The following is a 19172-nucleotide window of genomic DNA, read 5'->3' on the forward strand; positions in this document are numbered from 1 at the left end:
AACATGTCAGGAGCTGGCAGGACCAGCTGCTTCTGGACTTCGACTGCCCACTGGCAACCAAAAACCTGGAAAGCGAGGCCGCAGATAAGCGGGACTACTGTACTACCCTCTGGGGGCTTTGTGACCATCAAATGAGAGAACATATATGGAAGTCCTTGCCTGGCATCTAGCGCAACAGTGGCTCGATGAATGGCAGCTATTGTTGTCATCAGAAATGGGGCCCCAGCTGATCCTGCCCTATTTACTGGCATTAACCAAAACAAGGAATTCTATATGCCAATCAAATAAGGCACAGCCGGAGTAGCTTTTTCAGACAGCTTCATGCCACCAACATTTGGGCAGAATTCAATATTCCCTTCTCTATGCTTGCAAAGCACTTTATAAACTACCTCTAAACAATGTAGCTCACTGAGAAAGTTACTGGTTAAATTGTCTCCCTGCTATTGGGAGCTCTCTGCACGGTAGACCTGTCTCAATCCTTAGTACCGCTGGGGCAAAGGTTTTGAAACCCGGAACTCCAGGGCTCAACTTTACAGAATTCACAAACCTCCTGAAATTACATACAAAACTATTTACATGTTCCTGAGGGAGGTTGAAAGTTTTCAAGAGTTTTAAAAAGGTCCATGTTTCCAAAGTCAAAGCACAACTTCCCTAATGCATAGCAAAGTTCTCGACCCACAAAAGGTACTTTAAGGGTTTGCCAAACTTACAGTGGATCTGGAGAAGCCCACCTGAAGGCAAAATGCTAAGATGCCCGGCGGAGGCTCGAAGCGGAACGCTGCTCCAGCAGGACCTCCAGAGGCCCTTGAAGAGGACACGTCCATTCGGTTTGTACCCTACGTCCCAGCTAACTCCACCAGCATCCCCTGGATGCTTTGTTCAGATTCTGATTCCTTGGAGACAGAAAGTGACCCAGCTACCCCTACGAAGGAACTGAATCCTCAGAACGCAGAAAACAGTGATCCAAGAACAGCTGTGTATATTAACTACTTGTGTGTGTCTGAGAAAATGGCTTTATTTCCCTTCGGCTCATCATTTTCAAATATAAAATGAGAATCAGAACCCTTGTCCTATCTCACCTGGCTGTTGTGAGGACTAATCCCACAGTAAGATGAAACCAGCCACAAATCTGTTGGTCTTATCTTTGCGCTGGCCCAGCATCCAGGCAGGAGGCCCCGAGGTCAGCAGATCTTCCAATAATCGCAGGCAATCCGAATCATATCACTACTTCTATTAACACGCTCAGTTTTGCAAGTGATCTGCTATTAGCTGGTTTGAGGATAAAAGTACAGTTTCTGCCCCTGAAAGAAGTATTGGCTGCTCTTTCCCAAGTGTCTCTATAACGAAACTCTAAACACAAAACATATTCAAAAGACATGACTTTTGACAGAGTAAAAGGATTGCACAGAAAAGATGGGGGGGGGGGGGTTCGAACAGATGCCCAACACAACATAATGGAAAGCAAAAGAACCAAAATGCTGTGGCCATTTTTTTCCCCCCAGATCCAGCTAGATGACAGCTCAGAATGTTCGAGGGCTTGAAGGACTATTAAGATTATCTAGCTCAACATTTCCTGAAATTTGATCTGTAGAATGTGACTTGGTTTTATGAAAAGACAGTATGAAATTACGTAACTTCAGGATATTTACAACACCCATCCCAAACTCCTATAGGACTTGACACACACAAGCATATCAAAGGTTCTGAGAAGTCCTGCATTAAAGAAGCTAATTCACCTTTACTTGACGCTGAATTCCCCAAACCTATCTGTCCATTACACCTTTTCCACAGAAGATGCACGAACGGCCTGTAGATCAAGTGTTGGGAATGGCTAACGCAGCCCAAGGTCAGATAGCTACTTGCAGGAGACTCAGGTCTTCTAAATCTCCCTAAACCGTTCTTTCCATTAGAAATTTCAAATAAAACCCAGATACGGCGGACTCGCAATTCGGAAAAGAACAATGGGGGAGAAAGCTGTTGATGATTAGGCATCCCAATGGCATCCCAGAGAGTCAAAGGGGCAGCTGCTACTCAGCTCCTGGGGAGTACTGCCATTCCAGATTGTGTCAGCAGTGTGGCCAGATCTTTTCTTGAGAAGCTGGAGAGCTCAATTTTTATGCGAAATCATTCTAAGTATTGGCACTGTGTGGGTCAAACAAAGCATGCCTGCCGGCCCACTGTGAGCCTTCTCCAGCCCATGGGCCAGTGGTTTGAGAACTCTGGTCTAGGCAAATTTGGATCTACATAATAAATGGGACTTCAGGAGAAACCAGAGTCTGACACTACATTTGGGCTATCAGATTTTAAAAAAGAAAGATAAAGAAATTTCCGATGAAAAGGAGAAAAACTGCAGAAACAGTGGAATGTATTGTGCGTTTCCTATGCACTTTTCAAAACCGAATAGGCAGTTCAGCACTTCCACAAAAGCAGTGACCCAGATGGGGTCAGTCACGTCACAAAAACCCTGTAACAAGGACTTGCTCTTTACAGGGGACTCTACTGGGTCCTACCAAAGCAAAGATATAAGAGCAGCCCACAGATTTCCTGCAAATGTTGGTTTTCTTCAAGTGTTTGAGAAAGCAAACACGAATGCACATTCAGGAGTTAGTCCCTCATGAATCGATGACGTGAGCTACCTGAGCTGGGTGTGTAGGAGATAATCTCGGTGGCGTACAGCTGCAACCAGTGGAGTGCTCAGCACATACGCCATGAGTCAGAAGCATCATGTATTAAGGAAGCAAAGACAGTCTCTTTCAGGGAGTGACCAAGAACCAATGAACAAAGGCTTTTTCTTTTAAAGGTGGATGCACATTCTCGTAAAGGCAATTTTGTCCATGTACAAAGCACACACGCCAAATCATCTCCCGCTTAGGCTCAAAGCTCGAGACGGCAGCGATGGCAGGCATCTGCGGAGAACCAAGGACATTCTGAGACCCCACGCCAAGAACATTTCCCAAAATAAAGTTCTGGTGACAAACAGGCTCTAGGCCTACAGAACTGTCAACAGATTACTTCCTATAGATTCTACAGGGGCTTGGTCACAATCATTTGGGTGCTGAACCACCATGATGCCCAACTCCAACTGGCACCCGTTCCACTGTAAATACACTGTATTTATGTGAAGAATACCCCGGATTTGTGCAACACAGAAGCACTGACTGGGTCTAGATCAAAACAAGGGCTTAAAGTCCTGAAAAGCATTAGCAGTTAGGCAAAGCAACTTCTTTCTATTTAGGTGATGACTGGCAGACAGCTGGCCTGAGGTGGGGAAGGCTGCCGGGCATCTCCAAGACACTGGTGTTACACTGTCCTCTTAGCACACGAATGTGTGCACCGCATGTCGGGGACTACTCAACCACCAGCAGCAGGCTCTCTGGGAATATTTTTGCTTTTAGAAAAAACAAACCAAACAGAACAGAGTTGTACCTACTTATCCATAATCTCCGTGAGATCCTCCAGTAACCAGGGTTGGTCAGGGTAGAAGTGCACTGTGGCCACAAAACAGGACGGCCTAGCCTGTTCTGGCTTTGAATCCACATCCCACCCTTCAGAGGATCCCGACCTCTCTAAATGATGAGTTTAAAAAATGTATTTTTGCTTATCTGCCAATGACTTGGAGAACAGGACGTGTTTTTTTTTAATTCCCAGGACTCTTAACTCTTTATCAAGAATCAAACCACACTTCTACACTTGAACAGTTCCCTATGGAATGGCTGCATTATTCGTTTGTGCCAACCACTATTAACTCACTGAACTTCATGCTGCTGCAGAAAATTTTACATTTTATGTGACATCTTCATAGACTCTTTTGATCTAGGAATACCACGCTCGGAGGAAAGGAAGAGTAACAGCTGGTCCCCTGTGTTGGAAAGAGTCCAAAGGATATGCAGGAGGCTTCAATGATGCCAGGCAGGAAGCTAGTGGATTAGGTACTGGGCTCCACATACCAAACTTAATAGAAAGTGCAGGTTCAAATCCCAGCAGGGTGGATTTGGACTTGGTTATGATCTTCTACATAAACTGAGCACAAGATAGCTTACTGCTCCCTAACAAACTTGTGAGGACTTTCTAGACTATTGCGGGTATTTATGAGGGCACGTAAAGGTCGGGTCAGGGGGGGAAAGCTTTGCAATCATTAAAATACAGAAATACCTTATCTTTTATTTCCAGTTACTGGGGGGGGGGGGGAGGGCACATTTCTGCAACACGCTGCGTATACAATGAAGTAGGACCATCATCACCCACATGCCCCAATAATGTGAGACCCACTGAGGTGAGCTTTACTATAAAGCATACAACAGTTTCAATTTCTAACATTCCATTCTTGCCCAATTCGAATCTATACATAAACCTAAAATTACCCACAAACCTGTTTTTTCTTTAGTTTTTAAAGGCCATCAAATCCTTGGAGATAGTATCGACCACAAGCTGTTAATATTCAGAAGTAATACACTCACAGCACTGTCTCCATTGGGCTTAATACTGCTCCAGTCAATGGTGCATTTCAGAGCTGGGAACATTTCCAATGAAGTTTTCTTGGCTAGTAGTATACACCACTGCTTCAACAATCCACACTGGGTCAGCCATTTAACAGAGGGTCTCCCTCCCTCTTGAGCAGGTTGTCCAAGAATATGAGTTCAACCACTGGCTCAAGAGAAGCAGAAAGTCTTCTCAATGGTTCAAAATTCATGTTATGTTCAACTACAGGCCTTCTGCAAACTGAGGATCTGAGCTCTTTAGGGCAGTGACTATAATTCTTCCTGGACAGAGAAAGCCAACAGGTGATTGTCACATATCAGCACAAAGTGAAAGCCATTACATATTAGTAGCCAGTGAGAAACAAGGTTCAGGACCCTGTTCTGCAGAGGAAAGCAGTGAAACACGCCGGCAAGCAGAGTGGTGCAAGGGAAGCTGGATGGCATGTTCATCCATTACAGCCACTGGTGGGCTCTGAAGTCTAAGTGAGATGAATACTCACTACTGTACTGCTTGAGGCCTAGGCAGTAAGTAACAAGTCAAGTCATCGAAAACAATTTTAGGTGGAACCACAGGTTTGGAAAGTTCGGGGATCCAATATAATGTCTATAGGAGCATCAGTATTAAAATGAAAAGTCAGTATCTGGGAAACAGGTAGGGTTCCCTCCCCTGGAATACTGGAAAGAGATGTAAAGACCATATCTTCAAGCGACCAAGTGGAGACCTTCTTCTAACACAATGAGTCCTGTGGCTTTCTGTTAGGAATCAAGCAGTCATTAGTTACAGCCCAACTTTTAAGGTGTCAGTTAGTACGCCTACAATTAAATAGGAAGAGGTGATAAGTATAAGACACTCAGAAGCAAAGGTTTAAGTGTCAGAGGTAACTTGTAAGTTTTACACGCACTAGAACGACATGTTCTCCTCTAAGCACCATGCCAGAAGCCAGAGTATTTCTGGCAGGTCCCATATTCATTCTCCAGGGAGGTATGCAACCTCTTAAAACCCAACTTATTTAAACTCTGCCAAAATGCACGACACTGTGATGGTAAGGCTTCACGGTTGGGATGAGTCCGTATCACATTCTCCCCGAGAGAGGAAATTATTGCCCATAAGGGACTTCTACGTCTTGTGGACCACCCACACTTACTGAACATCTTCCTCTCTTCCCTCTCCAAGAGTAACTTCAAAAGTAAAATACCCTCGAATTCCTGCCACTCCACCCTCCGAATACAGGAAGTCCCAAAACGATGTTTTCCAAGTTTTAAGAAGCTACACGGCCTGAGACGGTCGCTTTCTGTCTACACCCTGGTCCTCACCGTGAGCTCCCCAGCCCCCACCCCTAGCGAACCTCAGAAGCCCACGCTGGGCGCCCTGCACGCCCAGCCGGGCGTGGGGGCGCGGTGGGGCCAAGCAACCCGGGCAAGCCCTTTCCCAGCGGCTGCACTTAGAAGAGCCGCCCGACAGACTGGGCCTGGGCCTCACTGTGGTGCCTTATCCCTCGGCTTCTCCGGCTGCAGAAGCCCCAAGAAAAGGCCGAGCCCCGGAGAGGCGTCAGTCCAGGCTGCCTCTCGCCCCCAGGCCCGACCCCCTCCTCCCCGTCTGGCCCGGCCCGGCCCCGCCTCGGGCTCCCGTGCTCCCGCCAGCCAGCCGCGCCCGTACCTGCCGGACCCGGTGCAGGGCGTCCACGAAGCCCTCGGCTTTCATCCCCACCGGAGCGCTCTGCCCCTGCACCAGCTCCGCCATTACCGCCCCCGCCGCTGCCGCCGCCGCCGCCGCCGCCGCTCGGCTCCCCCGTCCGGCCTCCAGCTCCGCTTGGGGACCCGTAGCCGGAAAGGGAAAGACTCCCCACTTCCGGCGGAAGGGAAGCCGGGACGCTCAACGCGAGAGGAGCCGTGTCTGTGGGGCGGGGTCAGGGCACGTGATCACGGCCTGGCCGGAAGTGGGGGCGGGGCCGCGGACGCGTGGGCGTGTCCAACGCGGGAGGTTGCTCTCCGACCTCCAGCACAGGTATTTCTCTGTTCCCAGATCAGATCTGGGCCAGGCCCGTGGATGATGTCGTGATAGGTCGTAAGGCTCGGGTATGGCCCGAGGTGTTCGGCTGTCGGCTGTTTGGAAACCCAGGGAGGAATGGTGTGGTTTCCCCAAGATCGCGCCCAAGCAGTCCTGGTTCTCTAAAAACCTGACCCTGGCAGCCCCTCCCAGGAATGGCTATTGATTTGGCATATTGGGACTGAGCTCTTTGCAATGGCACCATGAGGACCGAGGGAGACTGGAAGGCAAGGGGCAGCACCACAGAATGTCAGTTTCCCCAACGATTGCAGAGTACAGGCTGGAGATCCTCAGACTGCACCGAGCATGGGTTAAGCCATACCTGGGGTTGCCTGGCGACACAGCTCTGGAAGGACGCTCCTTCCCAAACCCTGGGACTCTGGGGAAAGAGGAATTAGAACAGGACCATCATTGCTGCCATGCCTGCTGAGTCAAAACCGTACTACAAGGAGGCCTCTTGGAATGCTTAAGTAACTTTCTCTTAATGGTACTAGCTAGGTATAGATACTGCAAAGCAAGGGAAGGAATCTTAGTGTCGAAACACACTTGAGCTTTTGAGGTGGATCTTACAAATGAGCAAACAAAACCGCCAGAAAAGGAACGAGGCTTTGGGGCTTTGACACACATCTTGTTAGTGGCAGGTCCAAGTTGGGGCTCCCATCTTTTGATTAACAAGATTGCCCTTATGATTAATATTTCCCAAATCCTGTGGTGCCAAGGAGTTAGATTTTAATGGAGAATCATGCCAAGCATTTTATGCCCCTTTTGAAGTTAGGAAGGAAGATAAGCACTAGAAAAGAAATTAGGAGTGCCTGGGTGGCACATCTGTTGAGCATCAGACTCTGGTTTGGTCTCGGGTCTGGTCTTAAGTTCATGAGATTGAGTGCTGTCTTAGGCTCTGCACTCAGGAATGGAGTCTGATCGTGTTTCTCTTTCCCTCTCCCTCTGCCCCTCCCCCTGTAAAATAACTAAATCTTCTAAAAGAAATAAAAAGAACATCAAGAAGTAAAATATAGTGTGATTTTCCTTGATGACCCTTTGTGTTAGCATGCTAGGAGAGCTTTGGGTTTTGGAAAGAAGTGTGAAGAATAACTGGCTAATAATCAAAGAGTTGTTCTACATTTGTTAATGATGTCACTACCAGACTGTGAGTTCTTTAGGACAGTGACTGAATCTTACTTTTCCCTGTGTCCCTGGAATTTGGCTCATACCTGCAAAGAAAACTTATATTGAATTGTATAATGCCAGGTTGGGGTAATTCCTAGATTATGGTGAAATAAAAGAATTTGGCAACTGTAATGTTGAAGATTATCACTTTCAGACAAAACATTTCAACCCATGTAGGAAAGCACATCGTTGGCTGTTTGGCAGTTGCTGGTGAAGGGCTATCATGAGGCAGGATGAACCCATGTCAACACACCTATTTGTGGCCCACCACCAATAGTGTTCTGCTTCAATTCTGCTATGTTTGTAAGACTCAAGGATATAGTATTAACTTTCAGGAATGGGGATGGTTCTACTGACAAAATGTCATGATGTTTGAGTTTTGAATATTTTTTAAAATCAGAGATGAGTATGTTAATTAATCCAAATTCTAGCTGGCTCTCCCTATGACTATGAATAATGAAAAGAAAGTTATTGGCCCAAACTTAAAGGCACATTCCAAAGGCCACAGACTGCCTAAGTAGGAAGACAAGGTTCTGATTCTCCCTCTCCTACTGGTTGAAAAACTATGGGCAACTCACTCATTTCTGAGAGTATGGAAGAGGAAGATGACCCACACTGGGTCAAGTCCACTGTTCTACTTATGTTCTACTAAGACACCGCCCTTCATCATCTTAGCATTTATAACAATTGATTTTAAATCACTGTGCAATTGTTTATTATTTTTCTCCTCCACTAGAATAAAATTAACAGTTTAGCTAGTTACAGAACTCTGGGTTGTAAATAATTCTTTAAAATATTGAAGACACCACTCACTGTCTCAAGCATCTAGTATTTATTAAAAGTTTTATTGATAAAAATTTGATATACAATGAATTGCACGTATTTAAGGTGTATACTTTGATTTTGTTTCTCTCTCTCTCTTTCACACACACACACACACCTGTGAAGCCATCATTACTATCAAGGTCATGAATGTATACACCACCCACAGTTGCCTCGTGGGCCCTTCTGATTCCTCCATCCTACCCTTCCACAATTCTCCAGCCTCCACTCCACTAGCCTCCCCAACCACAAACAACCACCAATCTGTTTTCTGGCACTCTAGGTTAGTTTGCATTTTCTAGAATTTTATATAACTGAATGAACACAATATGTACTCTTCTGAGTTGTTTCGCACAGTGTAATTATTTTGAGGTTCATCCATGTTGTGCTGTGTATCAGTATTTCATTCCTTTTCATTTCCCAGTAGTATTCCACTGAATGGATATACCACAATTTATTTATCCGCTTACCTGTCAGTGGATATTTGAACAGTTTCTGATTTTGGCTATTAAAATTACATCTGTCTATTAGTCTTTATATGGGCATACACTATTATTTCTCTTGGGTAAATACCCAGGAGTAAAATAGCTGAAACATATGGTAAGTGAACACATACATTGAGTTATTGTTTAATGGGGACAGAATTTCCATTTGGGAAGATGAAATAGTTCTGGAGGTGGATGGTGGTGATGGTCCTACAACAATGCAAACATTCCTGGTGCCACTGAATTGTACACTTAAAATGATCAAAATAGCTAATTTTTATGTTATATGTATTTTGCTGTAATAAAAAATTTTTATCACCCTAGGAAATAAAATTTCGAGGAGTCCAAAAAAGGGAGGAATCTGTTGAACTGATGCATGTCCTTAAAGAAATGGGGTTGGCAATGGAGCAAGGCTGGCAAGTCAAGAAGTGCTCTCTCTCCGTCTCTCACCTTGGTCACTGTCTTGTGCCTTTTTTTGGCTGCATCCTTCCTTGTGGCCAACCTGCTATTTCTTCTCCTCTGGATGGATGTTGGAATTTTGAAGCAAACGGCACTGGAGTTTACGCAACATCATTTCCAGCCACCTGCAGAGAAATTGAGTTTTTTGCTTCAGCTCCAGTTTTGGAATCCCAGGGCATGATTCTGATTGGCTCAGAAAGGCCAGGTGTCCACCCCAAACCAATCAGCTGTGTCCAGGAGTGGAGCTCACCATCAGTCTTGAAGTTGAGAGGCACCTGGGTGGCTCAGTTGGTTAAGTGTCCATGGCTAAGGTCATGATCTCAGGTCCTGGGATTGAGTCCCATATTGGGCTCTGTGCTCAGCCAGGAGTCGGCTCAAGGATTCTCTCTCCCTCTCCTTCTTCCCTTCCCCCCACTTTCTATCTCTCTTCTCACTCTCTTTCTCTCTCTCTCTCAAATAAATAGCTTTAAAAAAACCCCAAACCTTGAAATTGGAATGGGAGTTGGAATGGAATAGAATGTTTTCTAGGCAGACAAAAGTCAGTGTCTGTTATAGAGTTACACAAAGAAAGAATTAGATTCATATTTGTTCATCATATTCCTTGAGGAGCTGAAATTACTTTTATCTCTTATCTCTTGATGTCTTTTCCGTCATCTTTGTGACTCATCATAGATGAGCATCAGATCCATTTTATAAGTGGAGAAAGTAAGGCATAAGGAAGTCAAATGACATATCTAGATTCCCAATAGAAATTAGTATGTGCATTCCCAATACCAAGTATCTGGTCCATAAGTGACATTGAAGTATACTGGGGGGATGAATCCCAATTTATCAAATCCTTGAGTATTATCACTTGGATAGAGTTTCTTCCTGATGCTCTGTTAGAACTGAAGTGGTATCATTGGTTCCATCCAGAGCTCTTCCACTCTTTGCTGACAATAGGACAATTTCTCTAGCTCATTATACAGCTCTCACTCTTTGTTGGATGGATATAAAATCTTAGATTGGGATAAAAATTTACAAGGTATTCTGGGGAGCCTGGGTGGCTCAGTGGGTTAAGCTTTTGCCTTTGGCTCAGGTCATGATCTCAGGGTCCTGTGATCAAGCCCCGCATCGGGCTCTCTGCTCGGCAGGGAGCCTGCTTCCCCCTCTGTCTCTGCCTGCCTCTCTGCCTACTTGTGTCTCTCTCTCTGTCAAATAAATAAATAAAATCTTAAAAAAATAATTTACAAGGTATTCCTTCATTATCTTCTTGCAAACATTGTTACTGTTGAAAAGCCTGATGTTATTCTGATGTATAATCCTTTTTAAAATTTCCCTCTTTTCGCTGGAAATCTAGAGAATCTTTTATCCCCCCTCCAGTGCTCTAAAATTCCATGGTAATGTGTCTTTGAGTGGGTCTTTTTCCATCCTTTATGCTGGTCTTTCAGTGTGGAAATTTATGTCTTTCAGCTCTCAGAAATTGCCTTGAATGATTTAATTCAGGATTTCCTCTAGCACTTTCTCTATTCATCTTCCCAGAACTTCTATTATTTGGATATTGGACCTCCTGGAATTTTCATCTAATTGTCCTATATTTTCTACTTTCTCTTTCTCTTTGCTCTTCTTTCTGGGCTATTCCCTCAATTTCATCTTCCAGTTTTTCTGTAGCATTTAAAAAAAATTTATGCTGCCGGGGCACCTGGGTGGCTCAGTGGGTTAAGCCTCTGTCTTTGGCTCAGGTCATGATCTCAGGGTCCTGGGATCAAGCCCTGCATCGGGCTCTCTGCTCAGCAGGGAGCCTGTTTCCCCCTCTTTCTCTGCCTGCCTCTCTGCCTACTTGTGATCCCTCTCTCTCTCTGTCAAATAAATAAATAAAATCTTCAAAAAAAATGTATACTGTCATGTCTTTAAATCACAAGAGCTCTTCTTTGCCCTCCAAACAATCCTTTCTTTAAAAAATCACATTTGTTTCTTGTTTTGTGCACAAAATACATTTCCTTATCTCTCTGAGGATTATAATATTTTTTGAGGATTGTAGTACTTTTTTAGAAGTTTATTTGTTCTGCATCATGTATGTTGCTTGTAGGTCTCTGTTCCCAGTTATTGTACGTACGTATGTATGTAGGTATGTACGTATGTAAGTGGGCATTATGTCTTTATCTTTCATGTTACAGACTTTTCTGAGATATTTGGGAATCCATAGTGGTCTGCTCATGCCTCTGGGTAGGTGAGAATTGTGACTCTGAGCTTCCGTAGAACGGTCCAGCCGGGGTGTTTGTTGGGCATCCCCCAATGTCAGCATCTTCAAACTGCTCTTCTTGGGCTTGTTAGATTACCTGTAGAAAACTATCCAGTCCCCTTACTGGAAACGAGAGCACCTATTTTAGTTGAAGTTATATTTTCATTCCTCTGGCTTTGGAAATGGTGGCACTGTGTCCATGTTGTTTGTTATTGTATCTCCAGCATCAAGCACAGAGGATATGTTCAATGAACAACTATTTCTATAAATTAATGAATGAACTCTTATGGCAGTGTCCCATCATTTTCTTTTAATCCCTGTTTTATTATTTTATATTATGAAATATTTCAGGTATATGAAAAAGTAGATGGACTAATGTAATGAATGACCATTTACCCAATATCAACATAAGAAACCCGCACTGCAGTTACTAATGAAGAATGCTGTGTAACTCTCCACCATCCTACTCTATTCCTTCCCTCTGCAGGGATAACTGTATTCCTGAATTTGGTAACCTGCATGCCAGTGGATGCTGTATTCTTGTGTGTATATATAGTGAGTGTTTTAATCATCATATAAATGGTATCAAGCATTATGTATCCTTCTGCAATTTGAGTCTTTTTTGGTTTTGGTCCCACGTGTATTTTTTAGGTCTATCCAAGTTCACATATATAGCCATATCTCAGTTACTTATACTCCATTCCACTATATGAATAAACCAGAAACTATGTATTCTTTCTCCTCTGGGTAACCATGTAGTTTCCTTTTCTCTGTTACAATGTTGCAATGAGTCTTCTCCGACTTGTCTCTTTATTTGAGAGGTTTTCTGGAATATATGCCCAAAGGTGAAGTTGCTGAGGGGCCAGGGCGAGTAGAGAACACACCCCTTAGCTTTGCTCGATAAAGCCAAATTGCTCTTCAACATGAAAACTATATTCCCAAAGTAGGACACACATCCCATCAGCTAAAGATGAGTTCTTGCTACTCCTCATCCTTGCTGGCATTGGCTATTACCAAAATTTTTATATTTTGATATATAATGAGTTAAAAAACTTAAAATAAATATTTAAAATTTTATTTTTATATCATGGTAAAAGATACATAGCATAGGAATTGCCTTAATTTTAACCTCTTATAAGCTTACAATTCATTGACATTAAGTACATTCAGTGCTGGGCAACCACTGCTACCATCCGTCTCCAGAATTTCTTCATCTTTCCAAACTGAAACTCTGTGCCCATTAAACACTAAGTCCTCATTTTCCCATCTCCCAGGGCCTGGCACCCACCGCTTTACTGTCTGTCTTCATTGACTACTACAGGTGCCTAAAGGAAGTGGGATCATATAATATCTATCCTCTTGTGTCTGTGTTATCTCACTGACCATAATGTCTTCAAGGTTCATCCATGTTGTAGCAGGTGTCAGAATTTCCTTCCTTTTTAAGGCTGAATGACATTCCATTGCATGTGTAGACCACATTTTGTTTGTTGTCATCTGTCAAAAGACACATAGGTTGCTTCAACATTTCGGCTATTGAATAATACTGCTGTGAACACAAATGTACAAATATCTCTCTGAGTTCCTGCTTTCAATTAAATTACATTCTTAATTTATTTTCACTTACCTGAAAGAGAGAGAGAGAGAGAGAGAGAGAGAGCAAGTAGGGCATGGGCAGGGAGGGCAGAAGGAGAGAAACACCAGCAGACTCCATGCTGAACATGGAGCCCAATGTGGGGCTCGATCTCCTGACCCTGAGACCATGACCTGAGCTGAAATCAAGAGTTGGAAACTCAAGTATTGAGCCACCCAGGCGCCCCCTCAGTAAAATTAAATTTTAATTTATGTTCTTTTCTTGGGATGAGCTCATACTAGCTCTCTAGAAAGATAAGTCCCTTTAGGGCTTACCTCTCTTCCCTTCAGCACTTAGTATATAGTGAGTACATAGAAAAGAATGGTTGGATCCCTGGTAGAAAGTGAAGGTTGCATGTGACCCTTAGCTAGTCATGGTTATGATATCTGATGTACCAGGCCACTCTGTAATTATTTATGAGGAGGTCCTGAGAGAGAGTCTCACCAAATGTCATGTCTGTGTCTAGCAACAACAATTGCCCTATGGACCACATGCCCCAAGCAGGACTAACTAACTATTCAGGGCTTGGTTGTTATTCTAGCAAAATTGTTGCCACTTGAGATAAGAACTTTATTCGACAAAGGAAGGGAGTCAAGGCATTAGCACAACCAAATGTAGACCCTTGACCTTTGCTGTTCACATTTTACAAGTGCTCAGCTGACAGCCAGGGGAGACAGGATCTGGTCTGCTTGACGGTGGAGGGGCTTGGATTTCCAGGGAATCGTGCAGAAGCGCTTTCTCGCTCTCTCGCCTCCCTCCTCTCCAGTTGACTGAGTGCTTTCCCATTCTGAACACCTGATATACATCTGAACACCTGATCTACATCGCCTCCTTTAATGCTTGTAACTCCTAGGAGGTGGGTACTGGCTGCTCTGTTCCATAGATAAGGACACCAAGGCTCAGAGGAATTGAGACACAAGCCACAGCTGCTTAGCCTTCTCTCATATGGAAGAGTGCACTTATAAGATTATACTAGTTTTCTATTGTTGTGTAACAAATAACCACACATTTAAGCAACATAATTTATTACCTCACAGTTCTTGGGCCAGAAATTGTGTCACAAAATTGATGGGCTTTTTTCCTGGGGCATCAAAAGGCTGAAATCAAGGTATTCCTGTGGCTGAGGTTTTATCAGAGGCTTGAAGTCCAATCTCATGTGGTTTTCAAATTAATTTCTTCGCGTTTGTAGAACCCACGGAGGTTGGATTTTCATGACTAGTAAGAATGCATCTCTCCGACACTTCATCTTCTTCTGAAGACTCTACTGATTTGGTTGGCTCACTCAAGATAATCTTCCTTTTGATTAATATAAAGTTAACTTATTAGTAACCTACTTACAGGAACGATATCCCATCATATTCCTAGATCTCATCTACTCTCAAGACAAGGGGATTATACCGGGTGTCTACACCAGGAGACAGGAGCTTTGCACACCATCTTAGAATTCTACCTACCACAGAAATCAGTGAAGGATTCTCTTCCATGCAACAAAATAAGATTGGTGGAGTTTGCAGGAGTAAGCAGGGTGATCAGCCATTCAGGTCTGCCTGGAAATAAAGGGTTTCCAGGATGTGGGAATTTTGGTACTAAAACGAGAATGGTTGTGGGAAAATTGGGATCAGTTGGTCACCAAAGACATAGAAAGAACAAGGGAATCAAAAGGGGAATGAAGCCTTGACTGCATCTCTGTACAACTCTGGGAGTGGAATGAAATATAATAAATACACTCAATTGTTCATTCATTCATTCACTCATTCAATGAGTTTCAAAATCTTTTTTTTCCCTCTAAATATAAAAAAAAACCTGCTTTTATAAATACAGTGTTCTCAAGAATACCTTAGGCAGAAAATGAAGTTCCCTGTTCTCCCACTTCTAGAGATCTCTACCAATACAGTTTTGTAAGATTGATGATGATGGTGATGGTGATGTCATTATAAATAGGTGTGCTAAGAGATAACAATAATATTCAGTACCAAGAAGAGGGGGCAGTCACTTCATGGTGGGCACAGAAAAAAGCGAGAGACATCAAGAAAAAATCTGATGGAGAAGGTGGCATTTCAGGTGGGCCATGTAGACATTTGGAGTGTGGCAGAAGGACATTCCTGGTGAAAGCAACAGCATGAACAAAGGTGTAAAGGTAATAAAATGTGGTCTCTAGGTGGACAACAGTTTGACCTGGAGCTTGCTTCAGGCACTTGGATGGTATCTCTGGGACCTGGTCCCTCTGTCTTTGGTCTCTGCTTCCACGGAACCCATCTCAGTTAAGGTATAGGTAGGGCATCCCCTTAGGTTCATGTCCAGCCAAAAGGAATGCCTGTTTTTGTCTCAGCATTCCTAGAACAGGAGTCATTGGTTTGACTGGGTTGTGTACTCCTGCCTGAAATAATTCTTGTGACCAAGGCAATGACATTTGCTAATTGGCATAGACCCTGATTACATGCTCTTAAAATGCACCATTAAGAAACTAGAAAGGTGGGGCACCTGTGTAGCTCAGTGGGTTAAGCCTCTACCTTCAGCTCAGGTCATGATCTCAGGGTCTTGGGATTGAGCCCCACATTGGGCTCTCTGCTCAGCAGGGAGCCTGCTTCCCCCTCTCTCTTTCTGCCTGCCTCTCTGTCTACTTGTGATCTCTTTCTCTGTCAAATAAATAGATAAAAATCTTTAATAATAAAAAAAAGAACTAGAAAGGTTGGAGCACTCCTAACTACTTCCAGTTAATTGTTGCTTGACTGGAATCAATGTTTGCTCAAATAAATTCTCAAAAAAAAAAAAAAAAAAAGAAAGAAAGAAAAAAAGAAAAAAGAAAGGAAAGGAAAAACAAACCACAGACTGGGAGAAAATATTTACAAAACATACACCTGACAAAGGACTAGTATTTATGATACATATATTTTAAAAAATGGGGCACCTGGGTGGCTCAGTGGGTTAAAGCCTCTGCTTTTGGCTCAGGTCATGATCCCAGGGTCCTGGGATCGAGTCCTGCATCAGGCTCTCCGCTCAGTGGGGAGCCTGCTTCCCCCTCTCTCTCTGCCTGCTTGTGATCTCTGTCTGTCAAATAAAGAAATAAAATCTTAAAAACAAAACAAAACAAAAAAACCTCCACTACTGGGGAAAAAAACCCAATGAAATAGTTTTTCTTTTTTTTGTGTTTTTTGGATGTGTCACAAAGGAAGATGAATGAATGGTCAATAAGTACACGAGACTAGGCTCACCACTCTTGGCTATTAAACAAACGCAAATTAAAACCACTACCCACCCACTCAAATGGCTCAAACTAAAAAGACTGACAACACCAAATGTTGACAAGATTATGGAGCAACTGGAACTTTCAAATTGCTCTTGGGAATGAAAAGTGGTTGTACCACCTAGAAAAAAAGGAGTATAAGTTCTTTAATAAACTAAAAATATATCCACTCTACCACCCAGAAATTCTACTCCTACATATTTACCCAAGAAAAATGGAAATTTATGTCTACAAAAGAAGTTGTATGGTAATTTTCATAGTGGCTTTATAACACCTTATAACTGGAAACAGCCCAGGTGGTTGCCTCTGAAAGTTGAGGGTGGATATGAACTGGAAAGAGGCCTGAAGGAACTTTCTGGGGTGATGGGAATGTTCTACGTATTTTTATTTATCAGAGAGAGAGAGAGAGAGAGAGAGCGCGCACAAGCAGGGGCCACAGCAGGCAGAGGGAAAAGCAGGCTCCCTGCTGGGCAATGAGTCCGATGAAGGGCTTGATCCCAGGACCCCAGAATCATGACCTGAGCCAAAGGCAGATGCTCAGCCAACAGAGCCACCCAGGCATCCCTGTTCTAGATATTAATAGAGATTTTGGCTACATGATGTATATAAAACTCAGCAAATGTTAAGGTGTGTGTATTTCAGGGCACATGTGATTTGGAATAAAAGAAGCCCCATTTAAAACAGAGTCATGAGGCTAGAAAGGGAAGCTCTCATGTCCTACCACTCATCGTCAATTGCAGACCCCAACAGCAAGAGACCTACCTTGCATTCTCAACAGGAAGAAGCCCAGGGGTGCTTGGGTGGCACAGTCAGTTAAGCATCTGACTCTTGGCTTCAACTCAGGTCCTGATTTCAGGGTTGTGGGATCGAGCCCTGTGCTGGGCTCTGCATGCTGCGTGGAGTTTGCTTGGGGTTCTCTCTCCCTTTCCCTCTGCCCCTCCTGCTTGTGCTATCTCTTGCTCTAAAATAAATAAATAGGCCTTAAGAAATTCTCTATTAAAAAAAAAAAGGCAGGGGCGCCTGGGTGGCTCAGTGAGTTAAGCCGCTGCCTTCGGCTCAGGTCATGATCTCAGGGTCCTGGGATCGAGTCCCGCATTGGGTTCTCTGCTCCGCGGGGAGCCTGCTTCCTCCTCTCTCTCTCTCTGCCTGCCTCTCTGCCTACTTGTGATCTCTCTGTGTCAAATGAATAAATAAAATCTTTAAAAAAAAAAAAAAGGCAGGAAGAAGCCTATATTTTACTACCCCAAGAGGACGAAGGTTGATTTTACTCTTCGCCTGACAGCAGCTCATCCGATGAGAGACTGTCACAACTCAGCCAATGCAAAGCCACCATTCCGAACTCCCAGTTTATTCCAATGGACTTTTTGTCCATACCAGTCCCTCTCAGTTACCCCCCCCCCCCTTTTTTTTTTATAAAAGAGAAACTCTTCTCCTTTGTTCTCTGGATTTGACTATGGTTTTGCTGTAGCTTGTATGTCCCAAATTGTAATTGTTTGCTATTCCTGAGTAAACCCATTTTGCTAGTAAAACAATGGGCTGTTTTATTTTTAAGGTTGATATATATAAGTTTTACAAAGAAAAAAAAAACCATGTAAACCAATACTGGACTCTAGTCAAGAATACATTTGTAGGAGGAAATGTACTGATGTCTGCAATTTACTCTCAAATACACCAAAAATGAAATGGATTAATTGCAAGATAGAAGGATGGTACAGGATAGACATGAGATAAAGCAAGTATAGTAAAACGTTAATGGTAGAATTTGGTGGTGGCCTAATGGTGGTGGGTTAATGAGTGTTCACCATTAAATTCTTTCAATTTTCCCCTATATTTGAAAATGTCACAATAATATGTCAGAAAAGGAGATTACATGAATCATCTTTGGGGATAGGGACTTGAGCCATAGATCTCAGCCATGAATTTGGAGACCTCATAGATCCCAGAGCTTTAGATCTTGAGTGTGAGTGAAGTCATCAGTTCACCAATGGAAAGACAGCTGTGAACAGAAGACAAATGGATACAATGCAAATAACCAACTCTTGTCCACTACAAATGGTGACATACAAATATTTAAGGATGTAAAAAATAAATAGATTTGATGGAAGATGAAGAATTCAAAAGGGTCATGATCATACAGCATTCAAGTATACGTGTGCTCCTGTTGGACACAACCAGCCTCCCTCACCCTTACCTAAGTCTTGGACAGACACCTTCTTCCCTGGCTAGACTAATACAGAACCGTTTGGTTATGTAACTTATGAAACTGTTTCCTTTCCTTCTGCATAGAGAGTTTAAAATGCTGGTAGGGACTATTATGCTAATCTTTTTAAAATTCCATCCATCTATCCATCCATCCATCCACCCATCCACCTGTCCGTTTGTCCATCCATCCATCCATCCATCCACCTGTCCATTTGCCTGTCCATCCATCCATCCATCCATCCATCCATCCATCTGTCCATTTGCCTGTCCATCCATCCATCCATCCATCCATCCATCCATCCATCCACCCATCCATCCACCTGTCCATTTGCCTGTCCATCCATCCATCCATCCATCCATCCATCCATCCATCCACCTGTCTGGTTGTCCATCCATCCATCCATCTATCCACCTATC

The 19172-nt window shown here is 43.5% G+C and overlaps 1 protein-coding gene across 3 annotated transcripts in view; it reads right to left on the minus strand.

The window, feature by feature from the left end:
- The window catches only part of FUBP3 (far upstream element binding protein 3), a 50264-nt gene extending 43949 nt beyond the window's left edge, over positions 1-6315 (minus strand). For all 3 annotated transcript variants that reach the window (XM_032306902.1, XM_032306903.1, XM_032306901.1), the window contains exon 1: positions 6136-6315. In XM_032306902.1, the coding sequence (XP_032162793.1) occupies positions 6136-6219 (84 nt within the window). In that variant the 5' untranslated portion in view covers positions 6220-6315. The remainder of the gene's footprint in view (positions 1-6135) is intronic.
- Between the last annotated feature and the right edge of the window lie 12857 nt (positions 6316-19172).

The sequence above is a fragment of the Mustela erminea genome, chromosome 12 (genome assembly GCF_009829155.1).
Source record: "Mustela erminea isolate mMusErm1 chromosome 12, mMusErm1.Pri, whole genome shotgun sequence".
In the NCBI taxonomy this organism is placed as follows: domain Eukaryota; kingdom Metazoa; phylum Chordata; class Mammalia; order Carnivora; family Mustelidae; genus Mustela; species Mustela erminea.